Source organism: Cricetulus griseus, chromosome 3 (assembly GCF_003668045.3).
Source record: "Cricetulus griseus strain 17A/GY chromosome 3, alternate assembly CriGri-PICRH-1.0, whole genome shotgun sequence".
NCBI classification, from domain to species: Eukaryota; Metazoa; Chordata; class Mammalia; order Rodentia; family Cricetidae; genus Cricetulus; species Cricetulus griseus.
Window position 1 is genome coordinate 85,047,939 of NC_048596.1, and position 24,404 is coordinate 85,072,342.

The 24,404-nt window shown below is 37.6% G+C and overlaps 1 protein-coding gene across 2 annotated transcripts in view; it reads left to right on the forward strand.

Annotated features, from left to right (window-relative positions):
• The window catches only part of Sox6 (SRY-box transcription factor 6), a 318,006-nt gene that overhangs the window by 184,273 nt on the left and 109,329 nt on the right, over positions 1-24,404 (forward strand). Inside the window, exon 6 of one of the 2 annotated variants that reach the window (XM_035442269.1) lies at positions 16,948-17,071. In XM_035442269.1, the coding sequence (XP_035298160.1) occupies positions 16,948-17,071 (124 nt within the window). The remainder of the gene's footprint in view (positions 1-16,947; positions 17,072-24,404) is intronic. The other variant, XM_035442268.1, reaches the window with a different exon arrangement.

Consider the following 24,404-nt stretch of genomic DNA (forward strand, 5'->3'; position numbering starts at 1 on the left):
ACACACACACACACACACACACACACACACACACACACACACCACACACACAACATCTACACACAATGTATACATACACTTACAGACACAGATCTACATGCAGATAGATATATTCACTTACACACAATGTATTTTGAAAATCTTTCTCCCAGTTTGTAACTTATGTTTTCAGTTGCATATTGTTGAGAACAAAGTTCATAATTTGGTTGATGTGCATACTTTTCCCTTTTTTAGCTTCATTGTGTACTAAGATTTTAATTATTTGTCTAATACAATGCTACAAAGCCTTCTTCCTATGTTTTTGTCTAGAATTTTTCTAATTTTAATGTTTATGATTATATATTGATCCATTTGTATTAAATTTTTATGTATAAATAAGGAATCTTACTTTTCCTTGCAGTATTTATTTCTAACAAAATTTCTTTTTAGGAGACTATCCTTACCTTTTTGTACCTTGTCGTCATTGTTTAAAGATATTTTATCTAGCTATCACATACCATCTATCATCTACATATCAATTATTTGTATCTATCATCTCTCTATGTACCTAGTCTGTCTGTCTGTCTGTCTGTCTGTCTGTCTGTCTATCTATCTATCTATCTATCTATCTATTATCTGTTTTTTCAGTGCTGAGATTGATCCTAGGACCAAGGAACACATTAGGCAAGCACTCTACTGTTGAACTAAATACTCACACTCCACTGGAATTTTTATTTATACTGTAGTCTATAGATAAGTTTGAAGAGAATTGCTATTTTAACAATAAAACTCTTTCATTCTATGAATATATTATGATTCTTATTATGGTGTTTTAGATATTTCAGTTATAATATTCTACTTTTATGTGCTCTGTACATTGAAATGATCACAGTGTCTCTGTTACTTTATACAAGTATTTCCTTTGAGTGGTAAGAAGGCCAGAACTCTTCATTCTTTGCCAGGGTTGAATCACAGCAGAGCGTTGTTTGACTTGTTCTTGGGCTGTGTGCTGTGCTTTTAGTGTCATGTGTTCTTTCAGCATAGAAGTCTTGTATATTTTGGTTAAGGTTTTCTTAGTCCTTTTTATGCTAGAATAAGTGGAATTGTCAAGATTTTTTTTTTTTTAGTTCTTTATTGCCAATATATAGAAAGGAAGCCGATTTTTTTTGTTAACAAGTTGACTGTTAATTCATTTGTTAGTTCTTTACTTTTTACAATATTTTGATTCTTTCTGATTTTCTGTGGACATAATCATGTTTTCCATGGATAAAAAATTATTATTTCTTTCCATACTGTGTGAATTTTATTTATTTTCAGCAACTGCTGGCTTATTAAGTAATCTTACTGGTAGGAGTTTTTTGAAGGTTTTCTGTATTAAATAATAAATGGATTTTAATTTTATAAATTCTTTGTACTGTTAACATAATCATTGCTCTTTTAGTTTCATTATGATGAAATACAATGATTAGTTTTCAAATGCTAAAACATGTTTGCATTCTCCAAACAATCCCCAATTAGGTATGATATATTTTTCTTTTCATATATTATATTCTACTTAGCCTGCCCATGTGTGGGCTTTCAAAACTTAAGATGAGCAATGGTGGCACATACTTTTAATCCCAGTACTCAGGAAGCAGAGAGGCAGGTGGTTCTCTGTGAGTTCGAGGCAAGCCTGGTCTACAGAGCAAGTTCCAGGACAGACAAAGCTATTACATGGAGAAACCCTGTCTTAAAAACCAAAACCAAAAGAAAAACACAAACCAAACTTAATTTCTGGATTATGCACAACACACACACACACACACACACACACACACACACACACACACACACTCAATTTACATTTTACTAAGTTGTTTTTGGAAAGTTCTGTCTATTATGGGGAATGTGAAGGTAAAGGTTATCATTCTGCTCACAGAATTAATGGTTTCATGTATTTTTTAAAAGATAATACATGACTAATTTGAATGTATACCTCAGGGTGGGTGAAGGGAAGAAGGGCAATTACCAGTGTCACCTGGTAACCATGTTGCCAAATGTCCATTCAGACTTGTCTTCATTCTCTTCCCATGATTTGGTCTTGTGTTAAAGAACTCATTTAGAGGAAAGTGGGGAGGAAAAAAGGCAGCCCTTTATTTTTAGTTCTGTGTTAAAAAACAAACAAAAAAAATTGGAAATGGAAATGACAATCACCAAAATAGAATTTCACCATATTTAATAACAAGAATGTTATTTACCTGGTAATGCCACCGACAAGTCACAGCATCCCTATGAGCCTCTTGTCCTTTGTCACCTGTGGTCCTTGGTTCTGAGAAAACAAGTGAGGGCAAATGCAATTCTGGAAAAGTACATGAGAGCTACCTTGTCTATGTGAGAGTGACTGGATTATAGTTTATAAATACTTTTCACCCCTAAAAATTGGATTTTACAATGTTTTGAGTAGTAACGGAGACAAACCTGGCTTTCAGTTTGGGCTTTGTCCTCAGGTTTTGAAGTTTTTGGCAAATCAGTTTTCTCTGGGCCTCATTGTATTTATGTTTAAAATGAGTATGTTGGAAAAAGGTTTTAGAAAAGGGTTTTTCTAAAAATCTTTCTAGCTTTTTAAGACTATGTGATTCTGGTGATTCTTTTTATATTGTATGTACGTATACTATGTATGTCAGCCTGGAGGGGAAGTAAGATAAATAATTACCGTAACATATTTTATGTGGCTGTATTCCATATCTTTAATAATGGAAAATAAAAGCCAACACCCACACAGTTAAAACCATTTCTAATTTTAATGGGCTGTACAAATTATCTCTACCCATGTGTTGAAATGCTGCCATTGCATATACTGTTCTGAACATGCAACACAAGAATCTTAAGACTTCTGTATGTTTTATATGCTATGGTTTTCCTTTATTATTATTTATAGTCTGTTGTGAGAAAGCTTCAACGAATACAAGGCATTAGAACACCACACCTCTAACTAGCTGTGGCATTATACATGATTTGAGTCCCCAATATTTTCTAACACTGAGGTTTGTTTATTAAAAAAGCCCCATGCTGTGACTGAATCAGTCTAATAGAAGCCAAGTTTGAACTTGAACATTCAAATGTCTGCCCATCTATCTTGGGCATATATCATACGTAATGATGCGGGGTCTAGACATCTTTCTGGGTTTGTTTATGTCTGTTATGGATTCCCCTCATTATCCATACTGTTTGAGGGAGACCCCATGGATTCAGCTAGTTTATTGCATATTTGCTGTATTTTAAGACTAACTCAGGGTTCCGAGCATTCTAAGTTGGAAGATTCCTCTCTTACTCTCCTGTTTAATGGTGATGATTAAGGTAAAATAGAGTAAGATTTTAAAGAGTGATGATGTGTTTGAGTGTGAGGCCCTTGACTATTTCAGATGCAGTTCTACAATCCTTCTGTCTATTATACCAGTCTTCCTAATTCTTCGGGCAAGTTTGAATTATAGCATCTGTTTTCCTTTTTTCAAATTAAATTATATACTATCAGCTATCTGGTTACGCTGATTGTCACTCTTAAGACACACACATATCTGTATATGTGTATGTAAAGTTTTAACCTATAGATATTACTAATGTTACAGTTTATGCATAAACATATTCAGGGTACTAGATAGAGCTGAGTAAGTATACTTTAGATATGAAAGTGTAAATATGAAGAAGAAACTTTAGATGTGAAAGCAAAATTATTTTCCATTTTTAGTTAAGATTTACTACTATTCTAGTTATTAGTCATTTGTAATAGAGAGCAGTATTCACAGTGGAACTATGAGTACCCCTTTTCATTACTGTTGTTAAAATCCTCCTTTAACATTTTACGAAATTAGATATCTCTTTGCATGACTATTTAACTTGAAAGAAATGCTATTCATAGCCTCTATGAGTTGTGAAGTTATTTTTTCGTTAACTGAAATAAAGAAATCAAATATGATCAGAATTTGCAATAAATATTTGTCATTAGCATTTATCTTTATGGGTATTTTTAGAGGACATGATACAGCACTTGCTGTAAATATTCATCATGTTCCTGAGTTTAGAGATATCTGGATCCAGAATTTCATGCGTGTTTATGTGGGTAAGGGACAAAAGAAACTTAGAAACTGAAAGCATAAACACAATCGAGCCTCCCACTTAAAAGAGAAACCAGGATCGATGCTTTTTCAGGGGAGACTGCGCTTTCCGTGTAAAAGGCCAGTGTAGCAAGAAGTCGTCTATTCTTGATTCCTTTAGACAGCGAGAGCCTTGTGCCTTGTCTAGTTCCTGCGTTTTAAGAGCTTGTTCTGTGTAGCAGAAATAATACAATAAATGGGTTTAACCACATTTGTCTCAGCTAGACAGTCTGCTTTGTCAGAGATTGCTGGTACAACATAAACAAATTACGTGTTTGTAGTGCTTTTCAATGAAAGCCCATCTAACAGAGCTGAGATTGTGTTGCAGCAGCTGTAGATTTAATCTCCTACCTGTCAGTTAAAACAGGCATTTCCTGAGCCAGATAAGGACTGGTTGTAGAGGAGGGAAGTAGTCACAGCTGGACAAAGACCTATTGTTATTGGCCCATAATTTCCATGTACATTCAACCCTCATTCTACCGTGGAGACTGCAGCCATAGTGGAGCATTGAAGGACCTAACAAGGGCTTATTTTTAAAACTTAAATAAAAAAAGAGCTAAAGAGAATCAAAGCTGGGCTTTGTGTCATTGACTTGGGGAAATTTTAATGTGCATCTAAAAAAAATAAAAAACTGCCTGTGGCTTTGATCATGGTTCAAGATTATTGTGGATTTAGTAATAAGACTATGGACAGTGTCTGCTCACAAATTGACAGCTAAATATTAGGAGTTCAAATTGTAACAAAAAAATCTATCCAATGTCAAAAACTTAAATCTGAGGATTGAGGCTTTGCCACCTGACTCCTTTATTATGAGTACTGCAGCTGGAGACATGGATCTGCTAGATCATTGTGGTAAATCAGTGCTGTAATAGCCACATGGACATGTCTGTATGCACTTCTCCTGTATTCCAACTTTCAACAACAACAACAACAGCAAATCATGATTGCCTCTAGTTACTGGAGAAGTAGTGGGCAGAGAACAGTGGAAATAAGAGATAAACATCTTTACCTTCTCTTTACTGACCTTTCATTGAAGAGGTGCAGTAGGAGAGCAAGGTTCTTTTTCTCTATTTCACTTTTGTACCTACAGAAATTTATCCACCCTAAAATGACTTGTATAAGTCTGAAAGGCTTGATTTGGAAATAGCCTCTCTCTAAATGGTTAGATGGTACAATAAGCACCATGTCCTACACCAGGAGCAGTTAATGGTTGTGGCACTGGCAGAGCAGTCCATGTATTTATATTGACATGGTTAACAATCTAAATACACAACTTTTCAATGTTCACTTGAAATTTCAGTTTAAAGTAATTCATGCAAATGAATGTATAACTCAAAGCATAAGAACCTGAGATCAGCTCCCCAGAATCCACCTAAAAATCCAGGTGTGGAATATGCCCGTTATTCTACCTCAGGGAGCTGGGGAGCTATGAACAGAGATGGGTGGGTCAGTCAGCCGTCTCTAGGTTTGGTGAGAGAACTTGCCTCAGAAAATACATGAAGAGTGCTAGAGGAAGACACCTGAAGCTGACCTCTGACTCCTACATGCATGCATACTCTTTATGTAAATGCGCTCTTACACATGTGCACACACATGAACACATGAGTATCTACACAAAAGATGAATGGAAATGAATATGGGTGTAAAAGGGTTTCTTCATTTTTCATTGAAAATAGATATTTTTCATACAATATTTTCTGAATATGGTTTTCCCTACCCCACCTCTATCCAGATCCTCCCCACCTCCCCTCTCACCACAAAACAAAGAAACAGAACCAAAGAGAAAAGCACATGAAACACATATAGATTCAGAGACGCACATATTCGCACACGTTTTTATATATTTAAATTTCAAAGTTTTCATAGGAATTTAATTTTGCAAGGAGGCTTTGTCATTCTGACCTTCATATAATATTCCTAGTGTAGGTAGCAGAACTCTCAGTTTTAGAGTCTCATTTTGTGGAAGCCTGGACAACAGAATGGCTGCAGAGGAGTCAAGCTACATGTCACAGATGTCGCTTGCTGCAGAGATGGCAACTTTGCTTCCTTCTACTCTTTCCGTTAGTGCTCCTGCCATATTGTTTTTAGTCATTTTCTTTCCTTAACATCTCATGATTAGAACAAACCTATCTAGCAGTGTTCTTTTATTGGTCCAGAAGTTCAGGGATGACTTTATATGGGTGTACTTTTAAATCTGTGATGCACATTCTTTGTTATATTTTCATCAAGAATTATCATCAAAGGCAAGTGCAATATTGTGCTAAAGTAAAAAATGAAAGCATAAAATACATGATAAAGGAATCTTAAAATCCATCTCGCTGTTTCTATGTCTGTCTCTCTGTCTCTGTCTTTCTCCTGTTCTTTTTAGAGATGAAGTCTTTTTATGTAGCCTTGGCTGGCTTAGAACTGGCTGTATAAGCCAGACTGGCCTCAGACTTGTAGGCTATTCTGTTTCTGCCTCAGAGGTACTGGAATTATAGGCATGTGCCATACTTAGCTTGTTTGTTCTTTTTTTCCTCTTTAGACTGAGTTTTATTATATAACCAGTACAAGCCTTATCCTGTGGCAATCCTCATGCCCCTGTCTCCCAAGTACTCTCATAGTTTTCTCCCCCTTCTGACTAGTTCTTAATAAAATGTTTTAGTTCATGCAATTATGCTAAAGAATCACTGGTTTCACTTTCCATTGTGAAACCTGGTTTTCTCTTTATCCTAATGGCTCACCAGCTTCTTTCCATTTCTCCTCACCATTGGTTTATGTTTCTTGAGTTGTGATTATATTGTTGGGTTATTGGTTGCATTGAGTTAGTGCTACTCTGCACTGAACACAAATGGCTGGTCATTTTAACAATAGGGTGTTATGAGAGGTGAATGACTGTCACATCTGGTTCTATACTGTAGAGTCCATCTTCATTTGGCAAATGTGGCATTAGCCTTAATTATCAAAAAAAGAAAGGAAAAAAAGAAAATGTAAGAGAAGTTTTATTTAACCAATATTTGTGCCAGTTTGCATCTATTACATTCTGACTTTGTGATCTTTATTATTGATATTTTTCATTAAAATGGTGGTAGGTGCTTTTAAGTGTTTTAATATTTATCTATTACATAGAGATTGAATTAAGAATTTGTATTTAGTTTCTGTCAGTGACTTTCTCCATTGCCTAAAATTTTGTTAAGGGACATAGTGGGTAGCTAAAAGTTCCAGTGACACAGCAGGCTCCATCCTGTTTAGAAGATCTACTCATCTTAGCTGGCAGCATGAAGGAGAACCTGGGTTGAAAGGGGTGTGCTTTCATCTCCAAGGAGGTACTTAGCAGACCAGGGGTCAACCAATATCACTGTCCTTCTTTTCCTGGAGCATTGGAGACACTCTCCTGGTAGCCTATTGTGATTGTGTCTGCCACATGTTTCCTTCTGTTTGAACAGAGGCCATATGGAAGAGGGAAATAGGCCCACACTACCCCTGCTTGTGGACCACTGAGGAAGTTTCTAAAATGAGCACTATTTTAATTTTTCCTGTGCTAAGCTTAAATCAGGCCTCAAGCCACTACTCTCTTCAACCCCTCCCAGTTACTTTGCATCACTCTTAGAATAAAACCCAGTTTCCTTCTGGAGCTCTTCACTGCCCTAGAGGCTCTGATGTCTCTGACTTTCTAGTCTCTCCCTCCCACTCTCTTCCTATTCCTGCTGGTGTCACTGCCCCCTCTGGGCTATCATTGTTGCCTTAGTGCCTTTGCACCCACAGCCCTCTGCCAAAGTCATTCTCTTCTCTTCTAACCTCATTGCATATTCTCCCACTACTATTGTCTGTCTTCCCTTAGAGAAGCTTTTGAGCATCCACATCCAAAAAGTTCTCTTTACTTCCTGCCTCCCACACCAACTTCTTGCTGGCCCAAAGACTGACTTGGTCACCAATTTTGAGTAAAAGATGTAGGATTGTGTGTGTGGGTTTATACATATGTTATGAGTATGCATACATGTGAGTGTGTATACTGTGTACGTACATGGTAGGTAAGAGTATGTTGTGTGTGTGGATAGTGTGTGGGCATATGCATGTTGTGTGTGGTATATGAAAGTGTATTGTATGTATGTTTCATATGTGTGTATAGTGTGTGGGTGAGCATGTATATGGTGTGTGTGTTTGTATGTGGTATATGAGCATATATTGTATTGTTGTGTGTGTCTATGGTGTGTGGCATATGAAACTATGTTGTATGTGCTTTTTGAGTGTATATGAGATCTGGGTGAATATGTGTATTTTGTATGTGAGTGCATTATATATATACACATATATATTTATATATAGTGTGTTTATATGTGTGTTATATTGTGTTGTGTGTGTACTGTATATGTGTATATGTGTGTGCTATATGTGTTTGTGTGTGTGTGTTTTGCATGCATATGGTTTGTGTTTAGTATATGTTGTGCAAGTGTGGCTTTTTGTGTGTGTACTGTGTGTATTGTGTGAGTGTGTTTTTGTGTGTGTTGTGAATATATATATTATATATATATATATATATATATATATATGTGTGTGTGTGTGTGTGTGTGTGTGTGTGTGTGTGTGTGTGTGGTGTACATTCTAAAAGTGGAGTAGGGATTGTACATACTGCTCCAGGATGATATCACAGTGTTTGGGTTATTTGTTCAAAAGCCTGGTGTGGCCAGGCATTGGTGGCACCTGTCTTTAATTCTAGCACTTGGGAGGCAGAGGCAGGTGGATCTCTGTGAGTTCGAGGCCAGCCTGGTCTGCAGAGTGAGTTCCAGGACAGCCTCCAAAACAATACAGAGAAACCCTGTCTCTAAAAACAACAACAACAACAAACAAACAAAAAACAACAACAACAACAAAAAAAAACAAAAAAGAAAGGAAGGAAAAGCCTGGTGTGTAGTGTAGATGACAAACCTGAAGGCCATCTGGCTTGTGGTGACAGTTGCTATTTATGCCTGTCCTCAGCACCCACTTTCCAAGTATCACCTCCTTGTCCTCCAACCACATACACTGTACAGAACCATCTCCCAGTGTTACCTCCTAAGACTGTCCACACACATCAGCTATCAACAACATGGAAGTCTTTTCTTTACACCCTGAACTGTGTCTTTCTTGGGCCTTCTTTACTTGAGAGGAAATAGCTTTTGTTCTCTGTGATAGTAGAAGCTTAAATGATTTTCTAGAATATGTATCATACAACCAGTCCAAGATGGCATAACAAACTATTTTTTAATCATTATTTTAGAAAATTATACTCCTGGTTCTGTTGACAACATTTCATCTTTTTAGGCAGGAATGGTGAGAAATTAGTGAAGGCTCTTAGCATCATCTATAAATTATATAAAGAGAAATTTCAACTGACAATATTAGAAAAACAATCTTGATAAATGAATGAGATCAATTTTTAAAATTTTTTACTAAATAGTAAACCTGGAATTTAGACTTTGACATAGCTAGACTCAAGCTCACCATGGTGAGGTGCCTGGAGGTTTCTATTCTTGTTACCTTCATGTTAGGCTTGCAGATGAGTGGACTTCTACTTGATCAAGCAGATGAAAGCCTTCATCATGACCTCAGCTTGGTTTTTAATTCAAATACAAGTTTTGAATGAATCTGTCACAAATTCCTGCAAGCCTACTTTGTGCAAGGCCCCTTGCTGAGCCCTGGTGAGTACAAAGCCTTGCCTTTAAGTTGCTTGAACAGAACTTTAAGAAGACCTGTAGTTTCAAATGTAAACCTGCATTTCTAGATGAGGAATTTAATAATTGAACTGTGGTCCTTGCTAACAGAATAAACTTGTATAAAATAGTTCAGGAGCCAAAGCCAGTTTGCCTTCATTATAGGTCAAAAGTTTATGAAAGGTTTATATCTGGATGTGGCTGCTACAGAGACTGGAACACCACATTCTTTACAAATGGGAATGTACTCACATGGCTTTTGTACAAAATATGAAAAAAATCATTTTCATCTTGGCAAAACACTTTGATCATTGTGTATTTAATGAGGTTTCCACTTAAGAACAACAATCATCAGTCTCTAAAATGCTTCATACTTCTCTGGACAGAAGACAGGCTAGTACAAGACATTCATCTTCACTAGTCTTTGGAAATATCCAGAGTAATTGACTAGCTCGGTCTTCTGTGATGGCTTGGTGACCACTAACTGTGACTATTTGCATAATAGTCAACTCTTCACTTCTGTAGTGATAACTGTTTGTATCTGATTAAAATTAAGACTGTTTTAGTTCTCTTGACTTTTCCAGAAGTTGCAAAAATTGAGATTTGCTGTTCTGCTTTAACCAAACAAATGCACACATGGGGATAACAATATGCTGAGTTTATGCAGATTTTACAGCACGGATCTGAATAAAATGCCCACTAATAGACCCTTAAGGAGTAATAAACACACATGAATTTTCCTTAGTCGCACTTTAAAGTGATTTTAACATACTACTAGACCTTAACAATAATATTTAATTGACAAGATTATGCATTTGTATGGATTGAAAAGGTGGTAGATATCTAATTCCAAATGAATCATAAATTTTACTTTTGCATAACATGTTTTATTAATTTCTTTATGGCTGGGATATTCTATTTCCCTCCTGGTGAGAGTTTCTTAAAACATAGTAAGGAAACTTAAGCACATTTAATTAACATTTATCATCTTTTTTAGAAAGTGATCTGACTTATGTCCTCATAAATATTCTTTAATTTTTTTCTGGTGTATGCACCATGGAAAGACCATGGAGCAATAGTTAATGGAATTTTGGCCATAATTTGATTTCTCCTTAAGCAAATCCTTCCTTGCTTAGTTGACGTTATTTCAAAGCAATCTGACAGATAGGAGCTCCTGTATCAGGATATAGTGAAGACTAACTTAATAGTACTTTGTGATGAAATGAGACCATGGACATCTTTATATTTCTAGTGCCGGGCTACCAGCCATCCAGTGATAGGCACATGATATATAATTTTTTTTGAAGAATTAAATTAAAATTGGCACTGCCTTCTCCCTCAGGAGGTAACATGCTTCCCAAGAGTGTCAGAGGTTGTTGTATGTCAAGCTCTTTATTTCCTAGATTAAGGAATAAGAGACAAGTAAGAGACGATGGCAGAATGTAAGGTGGTTAGAGTCAAATCCATTCATTGTTCTAGATACTGTAGTTTTTACATTATGCAAATGACTCAGCTATTCTGGCAATGAAAAGTATGACAATTAGAGAAACTGACCCTTCTCCACCATGTCTGTCTGTGTTCTAGTTCTCTCTCTCTCTCTCTCTCTCTCTCTCTCTCTCTCTCTCTCTCTCTCTCCCAGCTTTCTCATTCTTTCCATCATGGTGTACAAACATAGGAGATTTTCTTTCCAACATTAAAAAAAAAAAAAAAAATTTTCTCCAGTTAAACCACACCAGGAATTATTTTCTAGAAATTAATCATTTAAAAAACAAAACAAACCAGTCTTTAACTCAGGCACAAACATTAATATGCACATGATTTTTCAATACAAATACTTATTGCATATCACTAAAAAAAGTGAAATCATCTCCATGAAAGAGAAAATGAGGCCCCCTGAGTGTCACTCTGTTTGCATATTAGCACACAGCCAGGTCTCTGCCAAGTTGCTCTCTGACTGACTGCTACAGATGCTCTTTCTCAAGTATTCTGAGTCAGATCTTTAGTGCAAGTCTTCAGGGACAAACAATAGCACCTGTCCCTCACAAGCTATCAGGCGAGAGTTAGCCCATTCATGTATCTTTAATGAAGCTGGGGGCAGATGGCAAGAAATGGCATCGTCAACAACTTAGCACAGGGAAAACAAAGGCATGAGTCTTGACACAGCAATGCTATTTCACGAATTTGGAAGGGAGCAGACCCAAGTGTTTCACAGGCATCTGCTGCTGTCTTCCTTCCTGAAAGATTTGAGGAACACCCTACCAATTAAAATGTCTAGGCATTCGGGCTGTTGGATGGAGAATGTTTTCCCCACCCTCTATAAAAGGGAAAAACATTGGTCATGGGTTCAGAAGGGTAGGACAGGGACACAGTTGTGCTTGGGGGTCGTTTGTTCTTCCAGGATGCACTAAGCTTGCCCTGTGATGAGATCTTTCTTTCTCATTAACTCACTCAATACCCTGCCAATTAGTGCTTTCTTCCAAAGCAGTAAAAATAATGTCGTTTTCATGCTGAGATTTATTTTGGCTACATCAAGCTTTATTCTTTGTACTAATAAAATCATTTTCTTCTCTTTATCTATAGAATAATTAAAGAATATCTCAATATATGCACAAAAAGTTACAGTTTCAAGAAAGAAAGATGCTATCTGAAATTTTGATATGTCCACATGATGAGACATGTGGAGACTGGTCACTCTTTGATGGAGTGTGGGGAATTTGATGACTTTTATTTTTTAGTAAAATTCTTTGGGAAGTTGCCTTCTCCCACATGACTACCCTTCCCAGCATGTCACCACATGGGTGAATGAGTGGGATATGGGAAGAGGGAGAGAAGTCAGGATGAATTGAACTTTTCAGAATACATAGAACTTTTATGTGTCTTCATAATGCTTCATCTTCCCTAGCCACTGGTACTAGGAGCGGTACTTAGTTCACAGCCTGTAGAAGAAGAAACTATTTCATCTGCTACATGTGTGGGGTGTTTTCTTTTTGGTGTAGCCACCCAAAAACACAGTCCATTTGTTCTCATGTTCAAGAGACCATAGTGTACACATGGAGAATCTGCTAATAAGCAAGCTGTAGATGATGAGAGAAGTATCAATGGACTTTATTACCCTTTCTAATCTTTTAAGATGTAATGTTTTCAACACACTGGGCAAATCTGGGCGGTTGTGAGGATGCTGTCAGTCTCCTTGTGCTATCATATTATAAATTCTAGCATCTTCCCACTGAAGGATGCTAGATAAAGGCTACCTATGATCTCACTGTATTGTCCATTACAAGTGAGTGGAAACCTACAACTTTGTCTAGAAAACTGTCAGTTCTTTCTTATAACAAAGAACTGCATTCCTGATGCCATTTAGATCTGCTTTGTAAAACACAACAACTTCATGCTTAATATACCATGGTAATTCATAGTAGAAGCTTTAGCCTTGACAAGCACAAACTTAGATCTTGATCTGAACTTGGATCCTGGGCATACCACTCTTTAGTTGATGTTAACTTTATCCAGCTTTGTCTTTCTCATTTAGTAAATAAGAATAAAGTGAGTGCCTCATGGGCTTTTGCGGATCAAAAGAGACAGAGTAAACACATCACCTTGTCAAGATGTGCTGTGGACCCAGAGAATTTGCTCTTTGAAAATGCAGCTGGATGCTGTTGGCCAGACACTGCACTTTGCCAACTGCACTTTACCAACTACCAGCCTAAGTCTTCAATGAGCTTCAGTCCAACTCTGGTTCTGTTAGCACTACTGCTCTCACACTGTCTCTGTTCCCTCCTCTTTACTGAAACAGCCTTTGGATAATAGTTGTCAATAAGGTTTTATTTTTTAAACTTAATTTGCAGAGTATAATAGAAAAGAATGACCCCAAATTCTTACAGAATGTGTTAATATGAAACACCTACACTTATGTTATTTAGCATCTCTCCAGGGACTGGAGAGATGGCTCAGTGAGTAAAGCATTTGTTGTGCAAATCTGAGTTAGAATTCCCAGAACTTACATAAAGCTGGGTGTGGTAGTACTCTTAGGAAGAGCTGCTGCCAGGCAGAGACAGGAGATTCTCTGGAAGCTTGCGGTCCAGCTATCTTCACATTTGCAGTGATTAACAACAAAGATGGTCTCAAGCAAGGTGAAAGTTGAGGACTAACACCCAAGGTTGTCCTCTGACCTCCATAGGTGCAATTATCCAGACACACAGCATTCACACACATGAACATATACATTCACACTACAGACACCATAAAAATAAACATCATATATATAATTTAAAAAATGAAAACAACCACATCCATTTTAAGCACTTCAAAAGCAGTATTCTCTGATGGGCAATCATAGTCAAGAGCTAAGGTTTGGCCCTTGTCAACTGCTTCAGCCTTAGCTTTGGTTGTCTGTCATATCCTCACAGTGACTGTGTAAAGTGCCCAGCCTTCACAGCTTGTACAAATAGGGTTAGGAGAGTTAAGTCTTTCAGGACCACACGGCTTAGGAAATGTGGAGTACAGACTTGAACTTGGGCTTGTTCACTAACAAAGGCATTGTAAGTTGTCAATAAATATATGTTGAATAAATGAAGGAAATGTATCACACTATCTTTTTTAAAGAATATGTTTTTAATTCTTTTAGCATAATGAATTTTGGTCATGTTCACCCTGCTTTTCCGCTCTTCCCTCAGTTCCTGCCAGATCTAGCTCTACCTCTCTATGCCTTCTGTATATAAAAAAGACAATTTATTTTATTTTTATGAATATTTTGCCTGAATATATGTATGTGTGCCACATGTATGCCTTGTGCCCATTGAGACTAGAAAAGGGATTGGGTCCCCTGTAACTGTGGTAACAGATGGTTGCAAGACTCCATGAAGGTGCTAGGAACCAAACTTTGTCTTCTACGAGAACAGCAGGTGCCCTTAACTGCTGAACCCTCTCTGCAGCCTCTCCCCGCCCCATCACTTTTAAAATAACTCATCTAGTACAATTTGTACTACTCATATTCTCCTCAGTGTGAGACCATTACTTGGAGCATGGTCAACCTGCAGGAGCCACATCCTTAAAGAAAACTGACTTTCTGTGTCCCAGAAGCTATCAACTGTCCATAGCTCCTTAGTGAGAGGTAAAGGCTCATCAAGTCCCCTTCCATGCTAGAATGTTGACTGGCTTCATCTTGTGCAGGCAGCCACAGCTGTTGGGAGTCCATGAGTGCAGCAATCCTGTCACATCCTGAACACACTATTTTTCTCCCATTCTCTCTAACCCCTACCTCTTAGAATCTTCCCGCTCTCTGAACCTTGGGAAGGTGGGGTGTTATAGATGTCCTATTTGTGGTACTCCATTGACACTATCTTCTTAATAGTAGAAGATAACATGTTATCCTCTCTCCCCCCTCCTCTCTCTGAGTAGAGATGATTTCTTCAGCTGCTTCTCAAATCCCTTACACACAGGAGCAACTTCTTTCATTGCTAGGTGAAAAAAGAAAGAAAGAAAGAAAAAAGAAACAACATGTTACTGCCTCTTCAGGGTAAAGCATCTGCATGGTGCTCCAAGCACATGTTAGAACCACATTTCTAGAGGAACATGAAAGGATGTCCTTTGATGAGCAGTAGTCACTCATAAGGACATTGTCCTTTGTTTTCTGGCATGAAACATGCCACTTTCATATTGGACATTGAACATGTGCACAGGGTCACAGAAAAGTAGTGATTTTTCTCCCAGGCTAAAGGTGAGACATGGGCACTAAAGGCTCAGCATCAATTTAAGCAGGCTAAGTTTGTTCTCCCATGTACAAAGCTTGGGCTTACCTCAGCTAAAATAGAAGAAATAGCTGCTCAAAGCTAGTTTTTTTTCACGCCCCACTGGCAAGGTAGTAATTGCACAAAGACCTTTTTATTATAAGTTGATTTTCCTGAGAAATGAATTCAGAAAAATACTGTAAAGTGTTTATTTTTTCCTTGCCCTTTATTAACCCACATCTTAGGGCATTCCCCAGAGAAAGACTGTTGGCAAATGAAACCTCTCAGACCCACACAGAAGCATTTGCCCCATGTCCCTGGCTATGAAGGGCCAGGGCCAAGAGAAGGCAAACTGTTACCTTTTAGTCAGGGACATCAGGTCATATATGGTATTTTTCCTAAAGAAGAGATTGAGGAATTTAGACAGAGGAAGCATTGGGGGTTTGTAGAATTTCTGGCAAACATTTCTATATTAAATAGTGTATAATGTAGCCCTTTCATTCTAGTAAAAAGCACATTTCTGTTCTGATCTTTAAATGAGGAAAGTCCCATAGCTCAGCCTGTGGAATTGGGCCCTAAAAGTCAGGACAAAGCCTTCCCGCTCTGCTGTGCTGAAACCAGGGCAGCATGCTAGAGTGAAGAAAGGAGCTAGGAAATTAAAATGTGATTTTCAGGAGCATGATTCTGTCATAGCTCTGATTTCCTTTATATGGAGTACAAATACTGATGTAGAGTGAATATTTTTCTCTTTTGCATTTTTGTGGTCTTTGATACGTTTATTGAGGTCAAATGAAATCTGATATAGTAGGATTTATTATGAGTTGCTCAGTGGATACAACTCCATAATTACTGAGCTACATGGCAGTGCATAAAGCTGACAAGCAATTTATATGTTACATCGAGGTGTGTATGGCAAAGGATATTAGTTTAATTGGGCGCCAAGATATAGTAGCCTTAAATCTGAAGCTCTGTGTGTTTAATATAATGCAGTGAGGCTTTGGAAGAAGCTCCTCAAGGAGGGAGACACAGCTTCTGGAATATATAACAATTAGATATTCCTTTCTGGACAAGGACACTGCATACTTTTCCACAATGATGCTTAGAATGTAGTGCAGGGGAAAGGGTAAAACCTCTAAAACCTCTAGAGAACAGTTTTCCTGTTCTTTCTTTCAAGAAAGAAGGTGAGGAAAACAAGTCAAGACAGAAGGCCATTAACCACCTTGTGGTGGAAGCAGAGATGTGGTCGGTCTATGGTGAAACGATAGCACCGATGTTCTAAGGAGAGGGGTTAGGTGAAGTTTGCCTGAATTCTCTCAGCTTCAGATCTGGAATGAGGTTAGGGGTGGGTGGCTGTGTGGGCACCAGAGCACCCTCAGCAGCGGAAAACAAATGCTTCTTGGCGACATCTGCTCCCTGTCTGATCACAGGCTCTCTTCTGTTTAGCAGGTTCAGGGGCACATGCCTCCGCTCATGATCCCAATTTTTCCACATGACCAGCGGACCCTGGCAGCAGCTGCTGCCGCCCAACAGGGATTCCTCTTCCCCCCTGGAATAACATACAAACCAGGTAAGTGGCAAGTCGCTGCAGCACTGTTTTGGTAATGCTTGGGCCCAGTAGTCACAACACCACATAGGAGCAGACAAGGGTGCTATGGATAAAAACACCAAAAAAGCTGATTTTAAAGTAATACCAGAGCTGGGGAGACAGGGCATTGTAATAACTAACTGGTCTCTAGAACTTTTACTTTCTCTTCTCCCATTTGAGTTTGTTCTTGCTCCTCTCTCTCTCTCTCTCTCTCTCTCTCTCTCTCTCTCTCTCTCACACACACACACACACACACACACACACACACACACACACACACACACCTTCACTGTTAGGCTTTCACACACCAGGAAACTGGTCACATACAGTAAAAAATGCTGCTGTTGTTTTTTGTAAGATTTCTCTTAGAAAAAAAAGTTAAAACTGCTGATTTAATTAGCTCACCACTAATAGGTAAAGTTCTTTTTTATTTTAGTCTAAATAATGAAGCATTCAGTAATATTCTTCATTCATCCTTGAACCTCAAAAAAAATAAAGCAGGTCACATAACCTTGTAGTGAAATATGCTTTGAGATGATTTAGCAAATGTTATGATTTTTCTTTTTTCCTCTGAGTTTACTGGACTCCTGGGGAATTCAATTAGGGGCATAATGGTTTGAAGCTCTTTCAGAGCCTCCTTGTAAACATGGCTTTAAATGTTTAAAGATAGGTTGCCAAAGGAATCCAATGTAAGAAAATAGCCAAGTACACAGAAGTCAACCTCAATTTCATTTGTGCGTTCTTTGTAAGTGACCCCAGCTCAGAAGTAGTGACCTTGTTCTGCTCATTAATAATTTCTGTGTCAAGTTCTTTTTAACATATTAACCCGATTATATGAACCACCAAGTCAGGGTGCAGCCAATCTGAGGGCAGCAGTTTCTTTGCATATATGACTTCGAACATGAACAAAGGCATTTTAATACGCTTAAGCCACAGATGTAAACCACCTCACTGAGATCCTAAAGGAGCTGATGAAACAGCCCAGAAGCTCTGACCATGGATACCTTCCTTGTGTTCGGTAGAGAACTCCCTTCCCTGTGAGGAAGTGGTCTGGGGGAGGCTCAGGCGATCTGAGAAGTACTGGTGCTGAGAGACTGGTCCATTGAAGGACTGATTAAAAAGTCTTCAAACACAAATGAGTCAAGGGTGGGCATCTCAGATCAGGAAAAAAAAAGTAAGTGCTCTGAAATAGGAAATGGTAAGTGTACAGTGAAATTCAAAAGTTCTGACTTTTAAAACATTTTGTATTAACTTTTTTCTTCATCAGTAAATCTATGCAAATATTCCAAAATTTGAGGTACTGCTGGTTTTCACATTTAGATTAGGGCTTCTTGGGCCTGCATTCCCATGAGGTTTCTAGAAATCTGAGTGGAAGAAATTATGTAATTCAGATTGTTAAACATTCAATTTCCTACAACATAATTCTCACAGCAAGTTACCCCTCCCTATAAAGTTGGTCTCTACATTCTATATAAGAGAGCGTATGTCCATCAGTGCTCTTTCTCTGAGTTAGTTCTTTATGGCAACTTTATTTGGATCATTGTTGTAAACTAAGTTTATTGTTTCATCTTGATTCAGATCTGGGACCCCTTGGGAATCCTTTCAGTTAAACTATATACAGATATTGTCTGTTGGTTTAATATTCTTACCACTAACATTCTTTGCAGCTTAAAAACACATGTGGGCCTTGTTCTTTGCCTCTGTAGACATCTTACTGTATGGTGCCTAATTTTATTACAGCAATGGTGTCATTTCTTAGTGGGCAGATATGGCTATGTGTTCAGTGAATTGAGGTTGTTTCTCTCTCACAGGTATTGATGAGGCTGTATCATATATGGACAGGAACAATTTTGTATAGGACTTAGTGACTTTTCCTAAACCCAGAGGTGTGCCCTTGCATAGCAAAGCTGTGTTTGGTTAGGCTGGCTAACCTTGCTGAGATCAACACAATGGGGGCAGGTTTGTAGGAAGATTCTCAGTCACAGGCAAGCTGTTGTCTCAAGGTATTTTCTATTAACCCCAATCTTATATTGAATGATTTAATATGAATTTTAAGTCCTTTAGTACTTTGGTTAGTCTAAGCTTTATTATAAATAAAAGCTATGTTTGAAATTGATTAAACACATTTAAGCTATGAGTAGAGAATTTACAGATTTATGAAACTAAACCATGCAGTCTTGGTCATCATAAGAGTTGGGGAGAACACTATTGGCCTGGAGTCTGGACAAGCAAACATTTTGTCCCAAACTGAATCATAGTCATTTCAGTTGAAATGTACATGAGCAACTCCTAGATTTGGAGAGAGATACATAAGCCTGAAGACAGTGGCATATATTCATATCTGGGCCTCCTAAGTGAGAAGAGGAACAAGTGCTTCCTCGGTCTTTCTGAAATGGAACATCAAAACTGTTCTTTTTGCTTCCTCCACTTCTCTTGGAACAGCCATATTTTCCTGGTGTCTGTGAACTGAGTAAACTGATTCACTTGATTGAACACTGTCCTGGTTGCCAGAAGCAAGAACCGTTTTGGTGTGTCACTGACTGCTTGTTGAAGTTGACCATTTCGGATACTATGTTAGAATATCATCAAGGACAAATTTAGGGCTCTGAGCCTTTACTCCCCTCCAAGTGATCTGACATGTATGGTCACTGTAGGGTACCATCTATGAGATCTTCCACCTTCAAGTAGCTGAGGAAGCGTGCTGCCAGGATGCGGTACAGAAGGCGTCTTCAGGGGGCATCCCTCAGATTGGCTTTTGTAGCTTTACTATGTTCTAACCTCTTATTTTTTATTCTTATTTGGTCCTATAATTAGAGGCATCTTTCTAGATAGGGATACACTAGGGCCCAGAACATAAGCCCCAGACACTAGCTGTTCTGCTTATTCAAATTGTAAGACCTAAATGTAACAATCAGGGAGACAGTAAACAAACAAGCATGGATGCTTGAAATCAAAGGAGAAAACCTTGTCACAGTTGCCATAAGAACAGGGTTGGCTTGCCTGAAAAATAAGATCATGTCTGGTATGCTCTGTATTCCAAGGATGAAGCAGCTGATCCCACTGTCTTTTGTGGTTGGATTTTAAAACCATTATGTCTGACCAGAACCCTTGACTTTTCCTCGAGATCCTAAGAGCAGGATATGTTTTTGCACCTCGATCCTCCACATACTCCTTATTCTAGTAGCTAAAGCTTAATATATGACTGCTGTGTAAGAGAAAGCCATACACAAAATATACAAATTGGATATCCATATGATTTGCAGATGGGTAACCATTTTTTCTTCTTTTTTTATTTTTTCCTTTTTTTTTTTTAATTTGAATTAGAAACAAGATTGTTTTACATGTCAATACCAGTTCCCACTCCCTCCTCTCCTCCCATACCACCCTTGGCAACTAATACCCTACCTATCACATATCCTTTCTGCTCCCCAGGGGAGGGTGAGGCCTTCTATAGGGGGTCATTAGAGTCTATCATTTCCTTTGGGATAGGGCCTAGGCCCACCCCCGTGTGTCTTGGCTCAGGGAGTATCCCTGTATGTGGATTGGGCTCCCAAAGTCCACACCCATGCTAGGGATAAATACTGAACTACTACAGGAGGTTCTGTAGATTTCCTAGGTCTCCTTACTGAAACCCACGTTCTTGGAGTCTGGTTCAGTCCCATGCTGGTATCCCAGCTATCAGTCTGGGGGCCAAGAGCTCCCTGTTGTTCAGGTCAGCTGTTTCTGTGGGTTTCACCAGCCTGGTCTGGACCCCTTTGCCCATCACTCATTTTTCTCTGCAATTGGATTCCAGTTCAGTTCATTGATTAGTTGTAGGTGTTGGCTTCTACTTACACCAGCTGCTGGATGAAGGCTATAAAATGGCATATAAGACAGTCATCAATCTCATCATCAGGGGAGGGCATTTAAGGTAGCCTCTCCTCTGTTGCTTAGATTGTTAGTTGGTGTCATCTTTGTAGATCTCCAGACCTTTCCCTAGTGCCTGATTTCTCTGTAAACCTATAATGTCTCCCTCTTTTATGGTATCTTCTTTCTTGTTTTCAGTTTTTCTTACACCATTTGTTGAAAATGCTACCCTCTTCCTTGTAATGGTTGTGACACCTCTCGAAAATAAATTGAATATATGTGTGAGGGTTTATTTCTGGCTGTTCATTCTGCTGTGCTGGCCAGCCTATCTCTATGTCAGTACAATACTGTACTAGTGACTGTAGCTTTTAGTTGATGTTGAGGTGGTGTCAGTCTTCTGCCTTTACTCATCTTTTTAAAGATGGCTGCTGTTTTGAGGGGCCCTTGTAATTACATATGAACTTAAGAACTGCTCTTTTCTATTTTGTGTAAAGGGTGTTGATAGGGATTGCCTTGAACACATAGATTTCTTTAAATAGTATTGACATCATAATAATATTGTCTTCTTGCCAATGCAGATACTTCTTTCTGTGTATATCTGTCTTTACTTTTTTATTGAATTAAAAATATCCACTGACTTAAAAATATCCACTGACAAATGAAGATTGTACATATTTATGGTGTCCCCTATGGTGTATGTTTTGCTACATGGACAGATTATATAATGTTCAATCAAGATAAGCCTACAATATCTGCAAACACTTATAATTTTTTAAATGCTGAAACACTTAAAATTTCCTTCCTGAAATACATAATATCTCATTATCATGACCTGTGGTCATCAAGCTGGGCATTGGGATGCTGGGCTCCTTTCTCCTAACTGTGTCTTAGTACCTGTTGGTCAAACTGTCCTTATGCCTTCTCCCCTTCAAGTTTCCCGGAGCCTCTGACAATTGCTATTCTATCTTCAATTTTTATAAGATCTACTAACTTTAGATTTCCACATATGAACAGAAGTATGCAATACTTGTCCTTCTGTGCTTTGCCTTATTTCACTTAACACAATGATGACCAGTTTCATGCATGTTGACACAAATGACATACTTTAATCCTTTTATAGTTAAATAGTGTTCTGTGTGTGTCCACATTTTCCCCCACTTTTTTCAGTTGGTGGACACTTAGGCAATTTTATGGCTTCATTATTTATTTCAACAGTGTTTTATAGTTTTCAGGGTGTAACTCTTTCCATCTCTTTGGTTAGATTTATACCCAGGTGTTAAATTCTTTTAGGCTGGATTATAAATGGAATTTCTTTCTTAATTTCCTTTTGGGTTATTTATATTTATTATTGGCATAAATAACTAAATTGAGCTTTTGTGTGTTAATCCTAATATATGTATATGAAACATATACATATGCACATATGTATGTATTTGTGTGTGTGTTCCAAAGGAGATTATATTTTGCTTTTCTTACCAATTTGGACATTTTTCCATCTTTTTTTGTGTGTAGTAGTACTGTATGGAGCTTTCAAGACAACGATGAATGACACCAGTGAAATGGATTTTGTTGTCTTGTTCCTGATGTTAGAGGAAAAGCTATTAGGGTTGGTTTTGTTTTGTTTTGTTTTTTGCCATTAAATGCAGTGTTAGTTGGGAATCTTTAACTCTTGGTTGTTCTGAGTTTTTCTTTTACTCATAGTTCTGAGAGTTCTTTTCATGAAGTAGTTGAATATATTTTTTGTATAATTTGAGATGACTGTGCAGGACACCCCCCCACACTCCTTTGTTCTGTTATGTAAAGCATTTAATTGATTTGCTTGGAGATGGAACACCTCATAATTTCTAGGATAAATCCTACTTGTTATGGCAAATAATGCTTTCAATATTCTGTTGTATTGAATTTGCTTGTATGTTCTTAAGGATATTGCATTTACATTCATAAAGAATTTTGGTTTTAAATCTTCTTTTCCTGTGATATACTTACCTGTCATTGAAGTATTTGAGGCCTCATAGAATAGAGAACTCTTTTCTTCTGTTCTTTGGAAGAGTTCATAAAGGTGTATAAATGTTTCTTCAGCATTTTACAGAATGCTGGGGAACTCTTCTAGTCCAGTTGTTTCTTTGTTGGGGGTTTTGATCACTAATTCAATCTCTGTATTTGTTATAGGTCTGTTGCCATTTCCTATTTGAGCTTGAGTAGTTATATAAATTTTGTGTTTTCTGTTCCTTCTGAGTTAATTGGCTGGCATACAATACTTACAGTTGTTAGCTGAGTTTTCTTTTATTGCATACTATTTGTTTGCCAAGATAACCCCATGTGTGTGAGTTATCTCATTAATTTTTATAACAACCCTAAGATATAAGTGGGGATAAGTGGTATTCTGTTTTATTAAATGAAAAGAATAAACTAAAAAAAATAAGTGTTAATTAAGTTTTCTGGAGATTCACATCTCAAAAACAATGGTTTTAGCATTTAGGCTAATGTTCTCCAAATGGATATTTCATACTCTTGGGAACACAGTCTAAATAAATATGATCTTAAAGAACTCTTAAACCTTTTGTTTAAGAAATAATTTTGAGTGAGGTTATCCAAACAACACCTTACAAAGCCAGCTATCTCTCTTTCATTATGTTTCAAACAGAGGTGTATCACCAACATTGGAACACAGATTAATTTAGTCTACATATCTAGGATGAAAGAAATTCTGCAATGTTCCAATCAGCACCTCTATTTTCACTGTGAGTGTTGAGGTACAGCAAGAAAATATACTTATTTTTTAGTGAAGGACTAAATTTAGCCCATGATTTTTAGATTTTAAGAGGCATGTAGAGCAACATAGGTGATAGTTAAATAAATAAATAAATAAAACACAGCCAAAAAATCTTTTCACTTGTAGTAGTATTTGATGAATAGAAGAAAAATTTAGCAGGAGAAATGAGAATATGCTGGTTTTAGCAATGAATATCATAATGCTTTCTATTTTTGTGTGCCCCAAACAAATTGAAAGTATTGTGTCAGTTTTAAATATATCACATATTACCTGCAAACCTTTGCTACAGTGCAACATCACACAGTCTGAACCTTCTATATCTTCTCAGAAGATCAAGAGATGATGTGCAAAAGTGGCACATTCAAGTCTATATTAGAAACCTTTGTAAAGTGACAAGAACAGTTATATCTCATGAAAGTATGGCCCATAGTGTTGTCAACTTCCTATGATGACACCACAATAATTTGTGAAGTTAGGGGTGGAAAATCAAATAAGAGACTGTGTCCCATTACTGATGAATCTGAGTTCTCTCTCCTAGTTCTGACTTTTTTTTTTCTCCCTTCTACTCTTTCCAAGTCTCAAAATGACTTTTTCAGTGTATTAATATCTATAATTAAAAAATCTTAGGATCTACAACTCTCCCAATTCCTTGTCTCTCTAAAGAATGAAAATAGATGGACAAAATTTTACTATGCT